General features: G+C 57.5%; 2 protein-coding genes and 1 long non-coding RNA gene across 7 annotated transcripts; 1 reads left to right on the top strand and 2 right to left on the bottom strand.

Annotated features, from left to right (window-relative positions):
• Positions 1-604: 604 nt before the first annotated feature.
• MUC1 (mucin 1, cell surface associated) lies at positions 605-5,955 on the bottom strand. 3 transcript variants are annotated; one of them, XM_070497611.1, is made up of 8 exons: positions 5,920-5,955; positions 5,080-5,152; positions 2,883-4,579; positions 2,735-2,790; positions 2,458-2,591; positions 2,188-2,309; positions 1,955-2,104; positions 605-984 (listed from the first exon to the last, which is right to left on the bottom strand). In XM_070497611.1, the coding sequence occupies exons 2-8, from the start codon at positions 5,138-5,140 to the stop codon at positions 916-918; spliced, it is 2,289 nt and encodes a 762-aa protein (XP_070353712.1). In that variant the 5' UTR covers positions 5,141-5,152; positions 5,920-5,955; the 3' UTR covers positions 605-915. The 3 variants fall into 3 exon arrangements, with proteins under 3 accessions (XP_070353712.1, XP_044614656.2, XP_014692534.3); XM_044758721.2 differs by lacking the exon at positions 5,920-5,955 and adding an exon at positions 5,324-5,664; XM_014837048.3 differs by lacking the exon at positions 5,920-5,955 and adding an exon at positions 5,314-5,332.
• A 1,672-nt stretch (positions 5,956-7,627) lies between these two features.
• On the bottom strand, positions 7,628-18,078 carry THBS3 (thrombospondin 3). Of its 3 annotated transcripts, XM_014837046.3 has the most exons (23): positions 17,923-18,076; positions 16,696-16,902; positions 15,891-16,147; positions 15,683-15,785; positions 14,610-14,636; positions 14,319-14,401; positions 14,177-14,228; positions 13,902-14,050; positions 13,390-13,530; positions 13,073-13,150; positions 12,542-12,694; positions 12,216-12,326; positions 12,014-12,121; positions 11,546-11,705; positions 11,084-11,202; positions 10,894-10,946; positions 10,413-10,606; positions 10,045-10,223; positions 9,887-9,935; positions 9,512-9,708; positions 9,089-9,261; positions 8,032-8,171; positions 7,628-7,943 (listed from the first exon to the last, which is right to left on the bottom strand). In XM_014837046.3, exons 1-23 carry the CDS (start codon positions 17,999-18,001, stop codon positions 7,885-7,887), a joined length of 2,871 nt encoding a protein of 956 aa, XP_014692532.2. In that variant the 5' UTR covers positions 18,002-18,076; the 3' UTR covers positions 7,628-7,884. The 3 variants fall into 3 exon arrangements, with proteins under 3 accessions (XP_014692532.2, XP_070353710.1, XP_070353709.1); XM_070497609.1 differs by lacking the exon at positions 14,319-14,401 and having other exon boundaries at positions 7,630-7,943; positions 14,184-14,228; positions 17,923-18,078; XM_070497608.1 differs by lacking the exons at positions 16,696-16,902; positions 17,923-18,076 and having other exon boundaries at positions 7,630-7,943; positions 14,184-14,228; positions 15,891-15,945.
• On the top strand, positions 10,510-15,999 carry LOC123280880 (uncharacterized). The gene is made up of 5 exons (XR_011498226.1): positions 10,510-10,644; positions 11,263-11,312; positions 13,448-13,555; positions 14,215-14,367; positions 15,861-15,999. It is a non-coding gene; the product is annotated as an uncharacterized lncRNA (long non-coding RNA).
• Positions 18,079-18,600: the final 522 nt, after the last annotated feature.

Here is an 18,600-nt window from a genome sequence, read left to right on the forward strand (position 1 = left end):
CCAGAACCACTTCCCCATTCCAGGGTGCGGGGAAGCAGACCCCAGAGCCAACGGACGGGGGGCAGCCGGCGGCCAGGGAGGGGGCCGGGCCTGGCGCCAGTTCCCGGATCTGACACGGCACTTATCCCAGCCGTGTTGACTCTGCGGCTGTTATCGCTGCTTGAGGACTTGCCTCACACCCGGAAAGCTAAGAATAGAGCTGCCTGGGGCACCATGCCAAGGGGAGAGGAGGGGCGGGCCGCCACCAGCCCCCAGCCAGAGTGAAACCCAGGCCCCCAGGCCCAAGGAGAGGGGAGAGCTGCAAGAGCCGGGCAGGTGCGCAGGTGGAGTCGAGTCACGGTGGCCTGTGACCCGCAGAGCCGGCCTAGGTTTCGTTTCCTCCTACCTCCTGTGCAGCCATCGACGGGAGAGAGGTGACTCAAGTTCTTCCGCCAGCCACTCCTGCGCCCCAAGTCATCTCCATGCCTCCTGCTTCTCAAATGAACTCTGCTCCTCCTCGCTTTCTTTCCTCCCTGTCTCACCCCCAAAGGCCCCTTCCAGACTCCCTCACACACACATGCTGACTGCTCCTCTGTCTCTGAGTCACAGATGAAGGATCAGAAGTTGGTGGTCAGGGCAGAGGAGGCCCACGTTTTATTTAGCCACGTTCAAGCTCCCACTCCCATCTCGGGGCTTTCTGAAACAGTCCTCCTGGGAGCCACTGCTCCAGGCATGTCTCCAGGGGCTCAGATGGGCTCCACCAGGGCTAAGATGAGTCGGGATTTGGTGGGGCCTGGGAACTGTGCCAGCCCACCTGAACTTCCAGTTCACCAGCCCAGAAGGGGGTGGAGGGGTTTGGGGGGGGGTTCTGGCAGTGAAGAACCTGAGCGAGGCAACTGGCACTGGCTGGACAGACGCTCAGCAGGCAATGTGCCCCTACAAGTTAGCAGAAGTGGCTGCTGGGTTCGTGTAAGAGAGGCTGCTGCCACCGTTGCCTGAAGAAACCTAGGTGGGAAGAAAAGGGATCCAGGGTGAGGGCAGAAGCTTTCCTGGGAGGAGCTCCTTCCCCAGGGCCCCTGGAAGGTCCAAGAGCCTGGCAGGCTCTTAATGGGTTAATTCGGAGAGAGCACCTGCTGGGCACCAACAGCAGCCAGGTGACTGTAAACAGGGCCCAGGGCCGCTCCTCCTCCCTCAGCTCCCCTTCACCCCTCCTCTTGGCTCTAATCAGCCCCCTTGCCCTCTCCTCCTGCCCTTTCCCTCCTCCATTATCTGCTCCCCTAGCCCAAGGAGGTGTATGTATATCTGTGTAAAACTGGGAGAAGGAAGTCCCCAGGCGAAGGAAAAACAGGGTCAGTTAAAGGAAACTCCTCCCTCCCCCACCTGGAGTGGCGTTCCAGCCCTGGGTGGCCCAAGTAATTATTTACTAGGTCCTGGAGAGAAAGGCCAGGAGAGGAAAGAGGGAGGAGGGGTCCTTGCTTCCTCCAGACTCCCAAGAACTTCACGGGCACCCAGACTCACCTGGCTTGGTGAGACTTCTTCCTCCACCTCAGAGACCTCCCTCCTGCCAGCCTTTCACAATCTACCCTCCATTCTTAGAACTCCAGTGGGAGCACAGGTGCTCTTTCCCTGTGAGTCCTGCGTGAGGGCTCCCCTGGGCACAGTGCCCCACCCATTTCGCCTCTGGGCATCCCAGTGAGCGGCTGTGGCGCCAGTTCAGCTGAGCAGGGACTGCTGTTTTCGAAATGCTAGGAGTCTGGACACTCCCTCTTGAGGTCCTCTTTCTTCCGTGGTCTCCTCCCCAGCTCTTTCCCCGAGAACTCCTCTGACCTCCACCCCCATCCTTGCCAGGCCCTCCACCGCTTACTTCATGCTGCCTCTCACCTCTTCTAAGTTCTCCGGGCTTTCCAAGCACCCTTTCGGAACCCCTGCCCAGTCAAAGCTTCTGCCTCCCTCAGCCCATGGGGGCCATCCTCACCTCCTCATAGGGGCTACGTCTGGTACTGCCAGGGGGCACATAGCGCCCATGGGTGTGGTAGGTGGGGTACTCGCTCATAGGATGGTAGGCATCACGGGTTGGAAAGATGTCCAGCTGCCCATAGTTCTTTCGGCGGCACTGACACACAGCCTGGGGAGAGAGGAGGTTATGCGGGGCCATGGAGTTCCTTCTAGCAGGGGAACTCTGGGCAAGGCTAGAGACTGAGCACTTACCAGGGCAACGAGATAGATGATGGCCAACGCGACCAGAACACAGACCAGCACCAGCAGGGCGATGCCCCAGCCAGGTACCCCAGACCCAGACTGGGTAGAGGAAGGAAATGGCACATCATTCACTAAAAGGAAAAGCAGTGGTCAGGGCAGTCTCCCAAAGGAGGGACCCTCCTCCTACTAGCATCAAAGGGAAGTGCAGGAATCCAGATGCTGCAGACAGAGGGGCCCTGGCAGCATGGTGCTGGCCCACAGCTGGGGAAGTGGGCTCACCACTAACTCTTGAGATGTCCAGGTTATATCTGGCTGCTTCTGTTGCACCCTTATCAAACAGTGTCTTCACTTCCTGGGCATCAGTGGTACCCTCTTGGAAGGCCAAAGTTGATTCTACCACCACGGATCCTGGGCTGATCACAGGGAAATGGGCAGTTCAGCCACGGGTCCCAGCTTCTGGGTCAGCACTTCCCCCCAACCATGAATGCACCAGTCCCTCCCCACAGTCACGACAACATCCACCCACCCTACACAGAGTCCACACCCAGAACTGTACCTGAACTTCATAGCAGAGAGGCTCAGAAAATCCTCTTGTTTATAAATTTCCAAAAGCTGGGGTGAGAGGGAAAGGCTTGATGCAAGGGGTTCGAGCAGCTCCGAAGGCTGCTTCAGGGTGCTTGGTGGAGGAAAGGGCAGGTACTTACCAATTGAGAAATGTTTCTCTGCAGCTCCTGGTAGTAGTTGGTGCTGGGATCTTCCAGGGAAGAGTTAAACTGGAGGTTCGAAATGTAAAAGGACAGGAAGAAGAAGGAGGCCCTAACAGGAAAAGGATTGGAGGAGGTGGGAGATACTATGCTATGGTTAGTGCTACTGGCAGCAGTCCTGGTACTATGGCTGGCAGAGGTGGTGGGAGTATCAGAGTGGTGGCTGGGAACTGAGGATGGAGTGCCCTTGTTGACTGTAGTTGTGGTAGCCTTGGTAGAGGTGCTCTTGTGTGTCGGAGTGGCAGCTGAACTTGAGGCAGGGCTGGTGGCTGGGGCTGAGGTGACATGGTGGACGGGAGTGGTGGTCGAGCCTGGGGCAGGGCTGGTGGTCAAGGATGAGGTACCATGGTGTGCTGGAGTGGTGGCAGAGCCTGGGGCAGGGCTGGTGATCAGGGATGATGTGCCATTGGTGGCCAGGGCTGAGGTGACATTGTGGACTGCAGTAGTGGTCGAGCCTGGAGCAGGGCTGGTGATCAGGGATGATGTGCCATTGGGGGCCAGGGCTGAGGTGACATTGTGGACTGCAGTAGTGGTCGAGCCTGGAGCAGGGCTGGTGATCAGGGATGATGTGCCATTGGGGGCCAGGGCTGAGGTGACATTGTGGACTGCAGTGGTGGTCGAGCCTAGAGCAGGGCTGGTGATCAGGGATGATGTGCCATTGGGGGCCAGGGCTGAGGTGACATTGTGGACTGCAGTGGTGGTCGAGCCTAGAGCAGGGCTGGTGATCAGGGATGATGTGCCATTGGGGGCCAGGGCTGAGGTGACATTGTGGACTGCAGTAGTGGTCGAGCCTGGAGCAGGGCTGGTGGTCAAGGATGAGGTGCCATGGTGTGCTGGAGTAGTGGCCAAGCTTGAGCCAGGGCTGGTGGCTGGGGCTGAGGTGACATTGCGGACTAGAATGGTGGTTGAGCCTGGGGCAGTACTGGTGGTCAGGGATGAGGTGCCATGGTGTGCTGGAGTGGCGGCTGAGCTTGAGGCAGGGCTGGTGGTCAGGGATGAAGTGCCATTCGTGGGTGGGGCTGAGGTGACATGGTGGACTGGAGTGGTGGTCGAACCTGGAGCAGGGCTGGTGGCCAGGGATGAGGTACCATGGTGTGCTGGAGTGGCGGCTGAGCTTGAGGCAGGGCTGGTGGTCAGGGATGACGTGCCATTTGTGGCTGGGGCTGAAGTGACATGGTAGACTGGAGTGGTGGTCGAGCCTGGAGCAGGGCTGGTGGCCAGGGATGAGGTACCATGGTGTGCTGGAGTGGCGGCTAAACTTGAGGCAGGGCTGGTGGTCAGGGATGACGTGCCATTCGTGGCTGGGGCTGAGGTGACATGGTGGACTGGAGTGGTAATCAAGCCTGAAGCAGGGCTGGTGGTCAAGGATGAGGTGCCATGGTGTGCTGGAGTGGCGGCTGAGCTTGAGCCAGGGCTGGTGATCTGGGCTGAGCTGACATGGTAGACTGGAGTGGTGGTCGAGCCTGGAGCATGACTGGTGGTCAGGGATGACGTGTCATGGTGTGCTGGAGTGGCACCTGAACTAGAGCCAGGGCTGGTGGTCAGGGATAAAGTGCCATGGTCTGCTGAAGTCATGGTCCAGGTTGAGGCTGAGCTGGTGGCTAGGGTCGGGTTGACCTGGGAGGCTGTAGGGGCAGCTGTAAGAAGTTGAGGTTACAAGGTTGGGTGGAGGGACAAATCAGAACAAGGAGAAAATACATCTTCTGACATCTGGAGAAGTAATGCCAGGAGGATTTGTGGAGTGGACCCCTGGGTCAGCCTTCCTCCTCCTTCCCCACTGGCAGCCTCCCTCTCTCTTCCCACACCCCTCTGCTCCTGGCTTGTCTATTTCTCTATTCCTAAAGCTTCACCTCTCCTAACTCCCCCGCCACCGCCACCACTCCGACTTCTCTTCAGGACATCCACACACACACACACACACACACACACACACACCCGGCACCCGCTCTCCTGGGGTTGGGGGGGCATCTCCTCTCAGCCTGTCTTTAGCCTCTCTCCTTTATTCTGGCACAGACTGAGCCATCCCTGTCTGCAACGTCTGCCTCTTGGGGTGCCATCTGCCAGGAAACAAAACCCCCAGAAAGGCTGGGAAGATGACTCGAGAAGGGCAGCCCCCTCCCCACCTTGTGCCCCTCACCTGTAAGCACTAAGAACAGCAGCAGCAGGAGGAAGAAAGGGGCCTGGATGCCCAGTGTCATGGTGGTGGTGAACTGGGTGGGGAGGGGGCAGGACAGACTCAGGCAGGCACTGCGTGTGAGGTGGAGCAGGCACAGGCGCCTGCTGCTTTATACCGGTCCCCCGCCTGCCCGCCCTAGGCTCAGCCAGAGCAGGTGACAGGTGACAAAACCCCACCCCCTCCCCCTTTCCTTACCTTTTCTTACCTCTTCCTCCTCCTCCCCAACCACTCCTGGCCCCTCAGGTAGGGTACATGGGCTCCAATCACTCAACCCCCTGACAACCTGTTTGTTCTCCAGTTGGCCTCCCCCTTTCACCAACCACTTCCTGGCTCCAGAAGGCTGTGTGGGGGAGGGGTGAGGCTGGGGTGGGGGGCAGTCTGGGACCTGGCTCCCCATGACTCTAGTTTTAGCCTCAGGGCAACAGCCAAGGTGAGTAAAGGAACTGAGAAGTGGGCTAGGTTAAGGCCGGGAAGTTCAGCCTCAGGTCCCCCACTCCACCTCCCCATTCTCACTAGGTCCCTTGGAGCCGCACCCTGGGAGGCTGAGAAGAAATGGGAAGGCTTGCGAATGAGTGGTCTAGATGCTAGTTTTGGACCCCCTCCCCCCACCACTTCCCGGAATAGCCCCACCCTTCTAGCCGCTCCCTGTCCCGTTCCACCCGCAGTTCTACCCTGAAACCCACAGTCCCCGCCCCTGCTGGACTCCCTTGGCCTTCTCCCGAGAAGGGGACAAGGGAAGAAATTTCCGCTTAAACAAGGACGAAACCTGGGCTCCGCCCAACCCTAGGGTCTTTCCTCCACCTTGTAGCGGCGGCCAGCCGGCGTAGCTGGCGGGCTGTCCCGCCCTCTAGCGGTCACCCGGAGCCTCACAGGGCCTGCCCGAGCGGCTGAGGGGCTGCCCCGGTCGAGGGAGAGGGGGTTGGGCGGCGCTGCCAACGAGGGAGCAGATCGAGGCTGGGGAGGGCAGGACCCAGGCAAGAAGAGCCAGTGGCTTGGACAGAGAAGGGGAGCAACGCACTGTACCACGGATGGAGGGGCTGGGAGCTTTAAGAGGGGACTCTCAAGCGAGTGGGGGTGGTGTCTGGAGGAAATGGCGCTAAGTGGGTGGGGTCCTGAGGTACGTGGAAGGGGCACCGAGGTATGTGGGTGAGGACATCGGAATGTGGGAGGGATAATGGGGCACGTTAGTTACGTTTTTCACAAGGCAGAGAGTAGGCCCGGCGACAGAATGGTATTTGGGGGCACAGAATTATCCTTTGGGGAGCAGAGCGGTATTTGGGGCAGGTAGGCACATGGTTGGGAGGGGGTAAAACTGTATGTGAGGGTGAGTAATTTGGGGGGACCGAAAGGTATTTTGAAGGGCAGAAATATGTGGGAGCAGGGAAATATTTGGGGCCAGAGCGGCACATGGAGCATAGGGTATCGGACCCCATCCGGAGGTCCTGGGTTGAAGTCTAGGCCGACGGAAGCAGTTACATCCGCATTAGGAAAACAATTCTTAGCCCCGATGAATAAAGAATGAAGAAGGAACGCTAAAAACACTTCAGAGCGACGGGATTGGAGGGGAGCCGGGTCAGGGAGGGAGGCAGCCCTGCTCCCCTGCTCGCGCAGCTCCACCAGGTTAGCACGGCTTTGTGCGGCGGCCAGCGGGGGGCGGGCGCGGGGCGGGGCGGGGGCCGTTGACGTCAGCTTGTCCCGGCGCGCGGGCCGGAAGGCGGGGACGCCCCCCACCTGCAGCTAGTGAAAGCGCGAGTATCTAGGTGGGCGGCCCCACAACTTCAGCCCGGCGTTACCAGGCAACAGCCATTCATTTCGGTTGCTGGGACACGCGTCACCATGGCGACAGCTCCGCGCCGCGCAGTCTGAGTATTTAAAGAGCAAGCGCGCTCAACGCCCCGGCATCGGATAGCGACCTTCCGGGATCCCGCGGTCTCCCTTTCTCCCTGCCTCCCTCCCTTCCCCTTACCATCCCCTTCACCCTCTTCCGGACGCCAAGTCTCTCTGGCCTCCTAGGTGAACCCAACTCCCCAGCGAGCCCCGGGTTCTTGGGTTGGTCCGGCTTCAAGCAGTGGGGAGCGGGATCCCGGGCCCCGGGCGGGCGGGAGGGACGGGACGCGGTGCAGTGTTGTTCTTTCCCCCGCCAATATTGCACTCGTCCCGGCCTCCGGCCCCTTCGGCCCCCCGGCCTCCCCCTCACCCCGAGCGGGGCAGTCCCAGCCCTCCTGGCTCTCGATCCCGGCTGATCTAAGATAGACTGGAGTGTCGCCGCTGCCACCGTGAGTAAGAGGGACTGGGAGGACTTTAGTCATCCTCCGACCAGTACCTCATCCCTCACCTAACCCCTAGCCTTCACCTAACCCCCATCCAGCACCTTCCTCATCATGTCCCAAACTCAGCCAAACTTTCTGTAGATCTCTAACTACCATCCTACCAGTCCTCTCCCTTACCCCCCTCAGGTTCCTTCCTGCTCCCACTCTATCCCGGATTACCCCTAAAATAAGCAATTGCACTGGCTTAGAAAACAACTGGAACTTTATGGCAATGTGCTGTTATCTTTCGTGGGGTTAGTGCCTGAGAAATACCCCTTGAAAACTTCCCATCTCCTGAACAGTGGGGTCACCACCCCTCGGGAGCTGAACTCCTGGTGGGTGCCAGAGGAGGGTCTGTGTTTGGCTGAGGGGCTGTATATTAGACCCCAGGGTCTCCAGAATGGACCCCAAGGCCAAAGGGTCTAAAATCAGGATTCTGAGTCCGGTGGCCACATCTTCACACTCTTCCCTGGAGCAGCTGCCTCCGGAATGGCTCAAAATCCTCGGGCACTGTGTCTGAGGAAGGAGAAATGATTAAGGTCCGAAGATGTGGCTCTCCCAAGAGGGCATGAGAGGTCAGGCTGATCTCAGTCTAGAGCCTCACCATTGCATCGATACTGGAGATTGGACCAAATGATGTTTTCTTGGGAGAAGCAGAATACACCAAGACGCCCCCCTCGCATGGATGTGTCAATGATCACCCCAGAATCCGCCACTAGCTGGGGACCCTCATAGAGCTTCACCCTGTCCAGGATAGGGGTGTCCATTGGTGCTAGGGTGTCAGTGGGCACTGTGCCACCATGCCTGGCCCCTGTTCAACCCCAACCCCCCTTGAGCACACCAGGCCTGAGAGAGAAGGGAGGGGGGAAAAGGGAGGAAGGAAAGGGGAGGGAAGGGGGTGCTTTTCTCAGGCCTGGGGCCCCTGGCTCTTTGTCCATCTCCCTTTGCATCTCAAAGCACCAGCCACATTCCAAGCGAGGATTGGGTTGCCATGACGATGAGCACAATGGACTGGGGGGTGAAGTCACCCGCTTCCCAGGCTCTAGTCCACCCCCCCTTATCCCCTGCCCTGGCGCCCCCGCAGCCCCAGGCACCTTAAAGGGGAACCAACCCAAGTCCCTGGACTCGGCTCTTGGCCATTTCCCCTCCCTTCCCTGTCATCCCTACCAAGTAGGAAATGTGAAGTTTGGATAAAGTGCTGAACTGAGAGGCCTCAGCTCTGCGACTAAGAGGCGTGAAGTCTGGGGCTCAGTTTGCTCTTCTGTAAATGATGATCCCTTTGATGAGGCAAGTTCTGAGCTGTCCCCATGAAGGGGCTGGATGTGATGTGCCTCTCCACAGACTGGCCTGGGGTTTGGAGGTTCCCAGAGGTGCCCTCATTTGACAGAGGGGAAAACAGAGCACAGAAAATGAAGGACTTGCCCAACACTGCCTATAGGTCCTCGGCAGCACCAGCACCAGAGCCCAGGCTGCCTGATGTTAGGAGGAAAGCAGGGCTGAGGCAGCAGGTCTGTGGTGAGAGGGGAGATGGAGAGAAGTCCCAGTCCAGGCCCATGGCACCAAGGCACTGAGTAGAGGGGAGGTCACTGGTGAATCCCAGCTAAAAGCAAAGGACAGGCTGAGCCTGGGGTACCTCAGGAGGGCTCAGCCCCTCCCCTCACCGAATGTAGCCAACTTGAGGCCGGTGCAGCAGCTGCCAGCGGTAGGAGGTCTTGTCACGCCAGCCCACATTTCGTGGGTCAGTCCACAGCAGTCGTACCTGATCAGGGGTGTGGCCAGTATGCCACAGAGCATTCCGGAGGTGCTCACCTGGGCCAGACACTGATGTCACTGCCTGGGGGACAGTGGCAAAGACAGCCGGTCAACCACAGGACCCAAGTGAGGGGAGACAACAGGTTGATAAGTGCAGGTGGAAAAGGAAGTCTAGGTGGTCAGGAGAATGTTCTGGAACCCCAGGGAGCCAACCTCCAGGCCAGAAGTCTGGGTAAGAGGGTTCCCACTCAGGCAGCGGGGGAGGCCGTGGGGTTGCCGGGGGAGACTTTGGGAAAGGGCCCAGGATTGGGGAATCTGGGCAGCTGCGAGACCTTGAGCTGCAGCCCAGGCTGGGCCACAGCCCGGAAAGGTGTGGCCTGCCAGTAGGTCTGTTCCGTTTGTTTCCACATGACCACGTAGAAGCGGCCGCTGTCCTGATAGCTGAAGAGAAAGCCTGCATAGTCATCATCAGTCACTGTGTTCACATGGAAGGTGCCTTCAAAGTCCACACCATTGAAGGCTGTATATCCTAGGGGTGGGTGGGATCAAGGTCAGGGGCAGCAAAGCTACTGGTGGCCCATTGTGAGGTGGGGGTGGGAAGGGATGCCTGCTATATGTGTGGCCAGTTTGCTCCCCACCTACTCCCCTGGTAGGATTCCTTTGTTTAGAAATTACTGAAATTACTGAACTGGGTGTCCCTTACATACCAACTGCCAGGCCGGGATCACTATTCATGGTTTGAACGATTTCCATGCCCTGGTGGTGTGCAACAAAGAAGAAAGCCCTGATCCAGGTGCGCTACCCCACCAAGGCCCCACCTGGGAGTCTGGTCTGACAGCACCCGCCCAGCCCACTGCCCCAGTACCTGGTTGAGCACGACCCAGTTTGGGTCAATCTGAGCATCACCCTCAGGATCCAGGACGACGGTCTGATAGGCCCGAAAATCTGTGAGGGTTACCTCTGCACTTTCAGGGCACACATCCAGGGGGTCAACGACTGCATCATTGTCAAAGTCATCCTCACACACATCACCAACGCCATTGCCTGGGCAGAGTAAGGCTAGGCACTCAGAAAGGCCCTGGCCACTGGCATTAGCCAGCACTACCATCTCTTGGGCCTTGCATTCCTGACCTCTCTCCCCATTCTGCCTTTCCTCACTCCCCAGCAAGGCCTGTTACCCTTCCCTAAGCAAAGCCCACACCAGTCCAATCCTCTGTGGGACCCCAGGCTTACCATCTGAGTCCTTCTGATTTGGATTTGGTACCAGGCGACAGTTATCAGGACCAGGAGGCACATAATCTGGGACACCATCATTGTCATCGTCCACATCACACTCATCTCCAAGTCCGTCATTGTCTGAGTCCAGCTGGGAGCTGTTGGGCAGCTGTGGGCAGTTGTCCTTTGTGTCCTGATGTCCATCCCCATCGCTGTCCAGAAGAACAGGCACCAAATAAACACTCTAAAGGTACCACATCCTTCCCCCCTCTTCTGCTTAGGAGTCTTTCTGGGGTATGCCCTCCATTCAACCAGACCCCTTACAGTCAGCCAGATGAGGTGAAGGTCCAGCAATAAGAAAGTAGGGTAGACTATGGGAATGACTTCCTGTTCAATAGTAGTGGAGATTTAAGACTAAATCATAGAGGGAATTGAGAATATGCTAGAGGAAAGTAAAGGATCCCCTGTAAGACCTTCCATCTCTTGGCCAAGACCCTACCTGTCTTCATTGGTGTCACAGACATCCCCCACCAGGTCGCTGTCTGCATCTGTCTGAGAGAGAGGGGCCTGTTCTCACCATCTCTTCTTGATAATTCTGAAGAGGGTGACCTGACCACTTCCCGTCCAAAAGGCCGGGGCTTCATCCACTAGGCCCCCACCCCTTCCCTGCCCTCTCCATTCCCCTGTACCTGGGTAGGATTGCTCATTTCAGGGCAGCTGTCGCAGGCATCTCCCACCCCATCCTCATCCCTGTCTGTCTGTAGGGGATTGGGGACTTTAGGGCAATTGTCCAATCCATTGGGGATGCCTAGAAGACATGGGGGTAGCACAAGGTTGTCACTAGAACCTGTCACACTCCCTCTTCTAGGTTGGTGAAAGCCCCAATCTTTGCCTCCCATCCAGAGGACAGCTGGTCAGGTAATCTGCCTGTACTTGTCTCACCCTCTTACCCACTCCCTGCCTAACTTTACACATTACCTCACGTTCCCACCGACACCCGCCACAGTAATCTCTCACCTAGGCTGACTTCCCTAAGCACCGCCCTGCCCCCCCACCCCAATTCTCAGACTTCCTAGTCTCCCTGCTTCATTCCCGCCTGTATCCAAGTTCTGACAGGTCTCCCAGACACCCCCTCAACCCCAGGCCTGCACCATCCCCATCCACGTCGTTGTCACAGGCATCTCCTTCCCCATTGCCATCTGTGTCCTTCTGGTCATTGTTGGGAACATTGGGGCAGTTGTCACAGGCGTCACCAAATGAATCTGTATCTGAGTTTTGCTGGTCCTTGTTGGGGAACAGCCGGCAGTTGTCCTGGGGTGGGAGGGAAAGAGTCAGGCCTCCCTCGAACCACTGGCCACCTAGCACCCACCTTGTCCCTGTACCCTTGTCTACAATCACCTCCCCTGTGATGGTCCATGTGCTTAGTGCAGTCCCACCCATCCAACCTCCAGGTAGTCCACCTCATCCTGGGCACCAGGCTTATGCCTTTCTAATTTTGGAGCACTTGGGCTCTTCTGGGAGAGCTGCCCAGGGCCAAGAGTGGCAGGGTTATATGACAAGGCAACAGAGATGTGGAGGAGAACAGAGGAGCTAGAAGGGGCAGGATGTCTGGAAGCTACCTCAACATTCTTGATCCCATCCCCATCAGCATCATCATCACACTGGTCCCCCACACCATCATTATCAGCATCTTCCTGCCCAGAGTTGGGTGTCAAAAGGCAGTTGTCCTAAAGGTCATGGGGAAGAGGAGGATGGATGAATTTTGGCCTGCCCCAGCCTGGGGCGCCCTATCCTGTTCACTTGAGCACCTGCCCCCTGTACCTGTTTGCAGTGTTTGTTGTTGTCCATGCAGGGCAGCGCCTGGTCTGGGTAGCCATCAATGTCCGTGTCAGGCCCACACACGTTCCCATTCCCGGCCCAGCCCACATTACACTGGGGCAACACAAAGCGTGGGAGTTAGTGGTCTGGACTGGCTCCTCACACACACCCTTTTCCCTGCTTCAGGCTCTATTCTCACCAGCCAATTCCTGGGCCCAGGCCCACCTCCCTCTCCCGTGAAGGCCCCCATTCCAGCCCATAAACATGTTCACTAGCTCTGCACTAGCCCAGATTCTCCCTTTTCCTTCCAAGCCCCAGGCCTAGCTCACCGAGCAGGACACTGCACCATTGCGTTCAAAGAGACAGTGTGCGTGGACATGGCAGGGGCTGTGGGCTGGGCTGCGGCACGTCCGGGCTGGAAGGCAGCCCTGGCTCTGGTTGCCCACGAAGCCCAGGCGACAGGGACCACACTTGAAAGAGCCCTAGGAGTAGGGAAGCAGTGTCTGAGGAAGGAGGGTCAGCCCGCCAGGTCCCAGGACCAGCACTGTCCCCCTCGAGGTGTGTAAGATGGGCACTCACAGCTCTATGCCAGGTCTATCAGTTATCTCCTTTAGGTTCTCCTGACAACCTTTCAAGGTAGACAATGGCCCTATTTTTCAAGTGAGGATGCTGAGGCTCAGAAAAGCTAAATAACTCGCTAACAGTCACAGCTAGAAAGAGACAGAACCAGAACTCCAAATCAGGTCTGTGTGGAGCACCTACTATGTGCAGTGCCCTAGGAAAGGGCGAGGGGGAGCAGGGAATTTGAGGAGGGGGTTTCACATTCCCACCTCCCCAGACACACTCAGTACTCAGCTCACCACGGTATTGGTGCAGATGGAGTTTGGGTCACAGCCACCATTGTTACCATCATTGCATTCATCAACATCATTGCAGACCTGAAGGGGCAGACTTTGGGTAGAACCAGACCTATGGTGGGTCTCCTCAGATACAGGAGAGGGCACTGGTGTGGCCTTATCTGTGAACATTGACATGAAGCCCAGACCCAAACCAATGCAAAGCCAGCAGATGAGCCAGTAGCCTCATCCCATTTATCACAAAGACCCCAGGTCCAACCCAGAAGCCCCCAGCCCCTACAGGCCAAGATCTCTTGTCCACACCCTCTACCCAACCTGACCTGTTTGCTGGCCCGGGCGTAGTCAATGCCCACACCAGACACCCGGGTGCCTTTGTAGCCTCGAGGACAGGCCTCGCAGTGGAAGCCAGGCATGGTGTTGATGCAGCTGGAGCCCGGAAAACAAGGGTCAGCATGAGCACACTGGAGACCAGACGAGAAGGAAGAGGTCAGGCCTCTGCCTGTGATCTTAGGGTCACTGCTCCCGGTCTCCCTTGTTTGTGGCCCTCCCCCACCAACCTCGTTGTGCTCTGATCCCCACCCCAGCCTCCGTCCAGGTTCCCTCCTGGCTAGCTATCTCAAACTGCTCCTGTCACTCCCCCAGCTGTTTCCCTGTGTGGCCCTTCAGTCTTCACCCCAGGCCTCTGTCCCTTCCTTCTCACACTTCTTTTATGGTCTCCAACCTCTCCTAAACCCCAGGTTCCTCTGCTTCTGACCAACATTCACCCCACCTTGGGCCTCCTAACTCCCTCCCCGTAGCTTTCTGTGCCCTTCCAGATTCTGCCCTCCCCCACCTCATTGATGTCAGTGCAGTGGGTGCCGTTGCCCTGCAGGCCAGGGGGACAGGGCCCACAGCGGTAGCCGGGGTACTCATACACTTCCATGCAGTCCACGCCGCGGAAGCAGGGGTTGGGGCTGCAGTGGGAGCGCTGCTCGTGGAAGCCTGGGGGACGAGTACAATCAGAGCCACCCAGAAGTCACCATTCAAATCACCAGAAGTGGAGGCCAAAGCCATGGGGTGGGGAGCACAGTAATGCCACCTGGAGCCCTCCCTTACTCGCCCACTCACCGCACACCTGACACTCCATGATGGTGTTTCGGATCAAGGACATTTCCTTCACCTGGCAAACAGAAGGATGGGGAGGAGTCAGCTCTTGGCATCTGCCACTCCACCCCAGAATCAGTGCCACCCTTTGCTGGCCCACTCAAACCTGGTCTCGGATATCATCCCGCAGCTCCACCAGGATCTGGTTGAAGAGGGTAAGTTGGGTGACCAGCGCCTTGGTCTGCTCTCCTGTCAGGGCCCAGGGTGCAGAAGGGCTCAGAACTGGGGCATCAGCCCTCGTCTCTCTCTGGGTAGTGAGCCAGCTCCTGCCACTACTCCCCCCCCCCTTTAAACCCCACCCCATTCCCAGCTGAAGAGGACACAGTTTCAGGCAGCTGCCAAAGCCTGGTCCCCTCTCCACTCTCCTGCCCCTTCCACCTCATCGCAGCCTACTCACCGAGGATGGAATGGAGTGCATTGGTCACTAGAAAGAAGAAGAAAACACAGAGAGTGGAGATGTGAAGAGGGGCCTGGCTGGTGAAGAGGAGGAAGAAAAAGAGGGGTGGGACAAAGGGCTGGAGCCTTGAATAAAGATGGAGTGTTGGATAGTAGGGCGGCAGAGGTGACAGGCAAGCAGCACCAGCTCTTTCCACTAGGTGAGGGACCTTGTAAGGAAGTCGCCTCACAGACAGTCAAAACCCAAATCCTCCTGTTCCCCAGGCATGCTAGTGGCAGAAGGGATCCAAGTGAGAGGCAACCCAAAGCAGGGCCAGGGCCCCAGAACATTCCATTTCCACCCTCCTAAGCTTCTACTGCAAGAGCCCTTTCTCTGAAATATCTAGGAGAAGTGGCTGTTTTATTTAGGTAAGAGCGTCCAAACATCCCTGTCAGAGACCAGGCAGATGGGCAATGCTCAGAGAAACTGCTGCTAAGTGATAGCTGCCACAGGGAGCTAAAAAAGACCCAAGACCCTTATCCCAGGCAACCAAGACCAAGTAGTTAACTTCCTCACCCCCACTCAGAGTTCTTCAGAGTTATATTCTTCCCTTGGATCATTTTATTTTTCTGGCCACCCTGGTAGGCGGGATGACCTGAACAGGGAAATTTAAAAAAATTTTTTTTTATTTTTTTGCTGTGGAAGATTCACCCTGAGCTAACATCTATGGCAATCTTCCTCCATTTTATACATGGGTTGCCACCACAGCATGGCTGACAAGTAGTGTAGGTCCATGCCCGGGATCTGAACCTGTGAACCCCGGCCGCCAAAGCAGAGCACACCAAACTTGACTAGGCCATGGGGCTGGCCCCTGAACAGGGAAATTTTTTTGACCCACCTCCTGGGATGGCTGTATTATTTGGAGATTATAGAATCAGAGGTGAAGGAGATTTGGGTTAACAGGGTCAGAGGCCCCAGGAATAGGTGAGCCAAAGGAATGAGTGTTAGGGGGAGGGAGGTCAAGAGGATGAGAGTCACCAATTATCACAGGACCTGGGGTCCAGGATGTCAGCTAACAGAAGTCACTGTGTTACCTGCACTGTGGATGGATTCATCCCCCTGGAACGGACACTCACTCAGGGCTCCAACCCGGGCCATGGACCCACCCAGAATCATTTTCATAGATTCCACGAAGCCCTGGGGGGACAGGAGCAGAGAAGGGTGGAAGGACCTACCAACTCCTCCTCCCATTGGTGCAAATTGTTTTCACAGCAACTCAGAGGGTCTTCCCTTCCTGCTCACCTGCATCCTCAAATAAGCCTTCTGTCCAGTCCTAATCTCCAGCCCATCAACCTCCGCTGGAGGAATGGGGGCCAGTGCCGGAAGGCCAGCATGCTGGTCACCCAGTTTGCAGTCCACATAGAGCTGCAGGGCAGGGCTGGGGCGGGACGGGCCTCGGAGTCGCAGGAGAGCCGTGTGTGTGCGCCCGTCGGCCAGGCCTGCTTGCTGTAGGTTCACTGCATGGACTTTGCCATCCTCCCGCTGGTACCGCACCAGCACTGCCCAGGAGGGGAGGTCAGTATGGGCGCTGTCCCCCACCCCTGTCTCCCAGTTGAGGCTTGGATCAACTCTGCTGTGTACCACATCTCTGAAGCTGTCATCCCTTATTCAACTATGTATCTTTCAACATCTTGCACATAATAGGTACACAATAAATGTTTTTCAAATTGGTTTAGAGACTAGGACTTCTGAGTCTTCAGTGGCATCAGATCACTCTATCCCCTCCTAGGGTGGCAGCTGGTTCTGTACCCACTGAACTGTCCCAGGAGTCTGGGGACCTCTCTATACCACTGCTGGGGCACAGAGACATGCCTCTCCTCCCCCCAGGCATCCCCAAGTACAACACCTGGTCCCTACAAATACCAGGCATTATGCTATTGTTTGGGGCCTGGCCTCCTAAGACACCTCCTAAGCACCCCATAGCAGGTGCCCCTGGTGCCTGGGCACAGCCTGGTGGGTCCATGGTCCTTAAGAGGGATCTGGGAGTGGGGATGAGGGAGTGCTCAAGGGGGTCACTGCTGCAGGAAAGGAGATGCCCACCAGTCACCTTTGTTGATCTTGCCTACAACAGAGGCCTCCAGCCATCGTGTGTTGTCTTGGCGAGAGTAGAGGCCAAACAGGACACCACCCTGCTTGGGGGGCAGGCGGAAGGTGGACAAGAGGTAGATGTCCCCAGCGGTGAGCAGGGCTGTCCGGATCTTCTCCGCCACAGCTACCATCTGCCGGGACTCGCCCACAGTCAGCAGGTCAATCACTGGCCAGGATGATCAAGGTCAGAGAAAGAGGTCAAATGCTAAGGTCTGCTCTCTTCCCTGAGCCCTCAAGGGTGGGGCATCCTTCACCCCCCAACCCTCCCCAGACAGTATTAGTCACCTTTTCAAAATTCAACCCTTGTGCTGTTAGAGGACAAGGCATTGTGCCTTCCTTTCCCTAAATATTGCCTATTGCCAATCTGTGGGAACCGGCAGGCCAGAGGCTCGCTTGGGAATACAGAAACAGCATCCCACAAACTTGAGATGCTCCCACCAGGTGGCGCAAAGGAGTCACTGTGCTGATCCCAGGCAGGGGTAGCACCTGGTGCCCACAGCGCAGAAATGGGAAGGCAGTTTCTCTTTACACTGCTGAGTTTGGCTCATTCCACACCCTAGTGCCCCTCCTCCCATCCTGGGGGCTCAGCACACTCGCTCTGGATGGGAACAGCTGCCTACTGAAGGCTCTGACCCTCCCACTGTCTGGCTCTCTCCCACGGGAATGTGGGACCCAGCTCCTCTGCCTCCTGTGTCCTGGCCAATCTGTGGTTTCCCTTCCAGCCTGTAAAGAATCTGTGCCTGTGTCATCTCCTCCAACTACCTCTCCCACACCCACAGGCCCATCCCACCACCAGACCTCCAGGAGAGTCCAGACCTCTCCGTCCCCACCCCAGCCCTGTCCTTGGGCAGCCAGGAGCCCAGGAGTTGAAGAAGCCCACCTCCGAGCTGCTCTCCCAGACCCCAGGGTGCCTGTGGATGCTAAGACACCAACATAGCCAGGCAGCCCTAGCATCCAGCTCCCGAGTCCTCTGCCCTGGCCTCATGCTGACCCTGGCCAGTTCCCACTCACCCACCACCCTCTAGTGTCAACTCCTTCCCACAGGGCGGTAATTTCACCAACTCTTCCCTCCCACTTGATTTCAGGACTCTTCCCCTTTCCCCTTGCCCACATGTTCCCTGCTTCTAGCCTGGGGGCAAATGGGGAGGAGACAGAGAGGGGTCTAAGAGGATGGAGACAGGCTTACCCTGCAGGTCCTGACTGGCAGATGCGAAAGTGCAAAGGAGGAGAAGAGCCAGGGCCCCCCGAAGTTCCTGCGTCTCCATGCCGCTCAGCCGGCTCACTACCCCTGGCAGGCAGGCGGCTGGGAGGGGAAAAGGCTAGGCGGAGAGAACAGGAGCGGGGGGCGGAGGGACTGGAAGGGGGAGTTGAAGGGGGGGGCCAGCAGGCGGGTGAGGGGGGGCTGAAACAAAGAGCTGCCAATCACCCTAGAGGCATCCCCAGCTCCTGGAACCAGGGGCACCGGGAAGAGTCCTGGAGGCCTCTCTACCTCCTCCCTCTCCCTAATGGTCCTCTCCCCCAGGAGCCTCTCTCTCTCCTGGCATCTGGTTGTTGGGGGCCACTACCGAATGCTACTGTTTTCTGAAAGCCACAGTTGGGAAAGGCAGGAACCCCTGGCAGGGGCAGTGCCAGACAGGAGCATTATTCCACAGCTGGCATGAGAGGATGCCAAGGGAGTGGCCCAAACTAGCTCGCTATAGTGCCCAGGGGTTGTCCACATGGCATGAAATTTGTTGCTCTGACAGAGCAAGTGCGCTTTCTTAGGGTGGGGTGGGGGGTCCTTCACATGTGCCTGTGCCTCCATTTTCCCTCATTCCTAGGAAAACTTGGAGTATGGAAGCGTCCGATGGGAACTGGAGGGAGA

Source organism: Equus asinus, chromosome 25, assembly GCF_041296235.1.
Source record: "Equus asinus isolate D_3611 breed Donkey chromosome 25, EquAss-T2T_v2, whole genome shotgun sequence".
Taxonomy (NCBI): domain Eukaryota; kingdom Metazoa; phylum Chordata; class Mammalia; order Perissodactyla; family Equidae; genus Equus; species Equus asinus.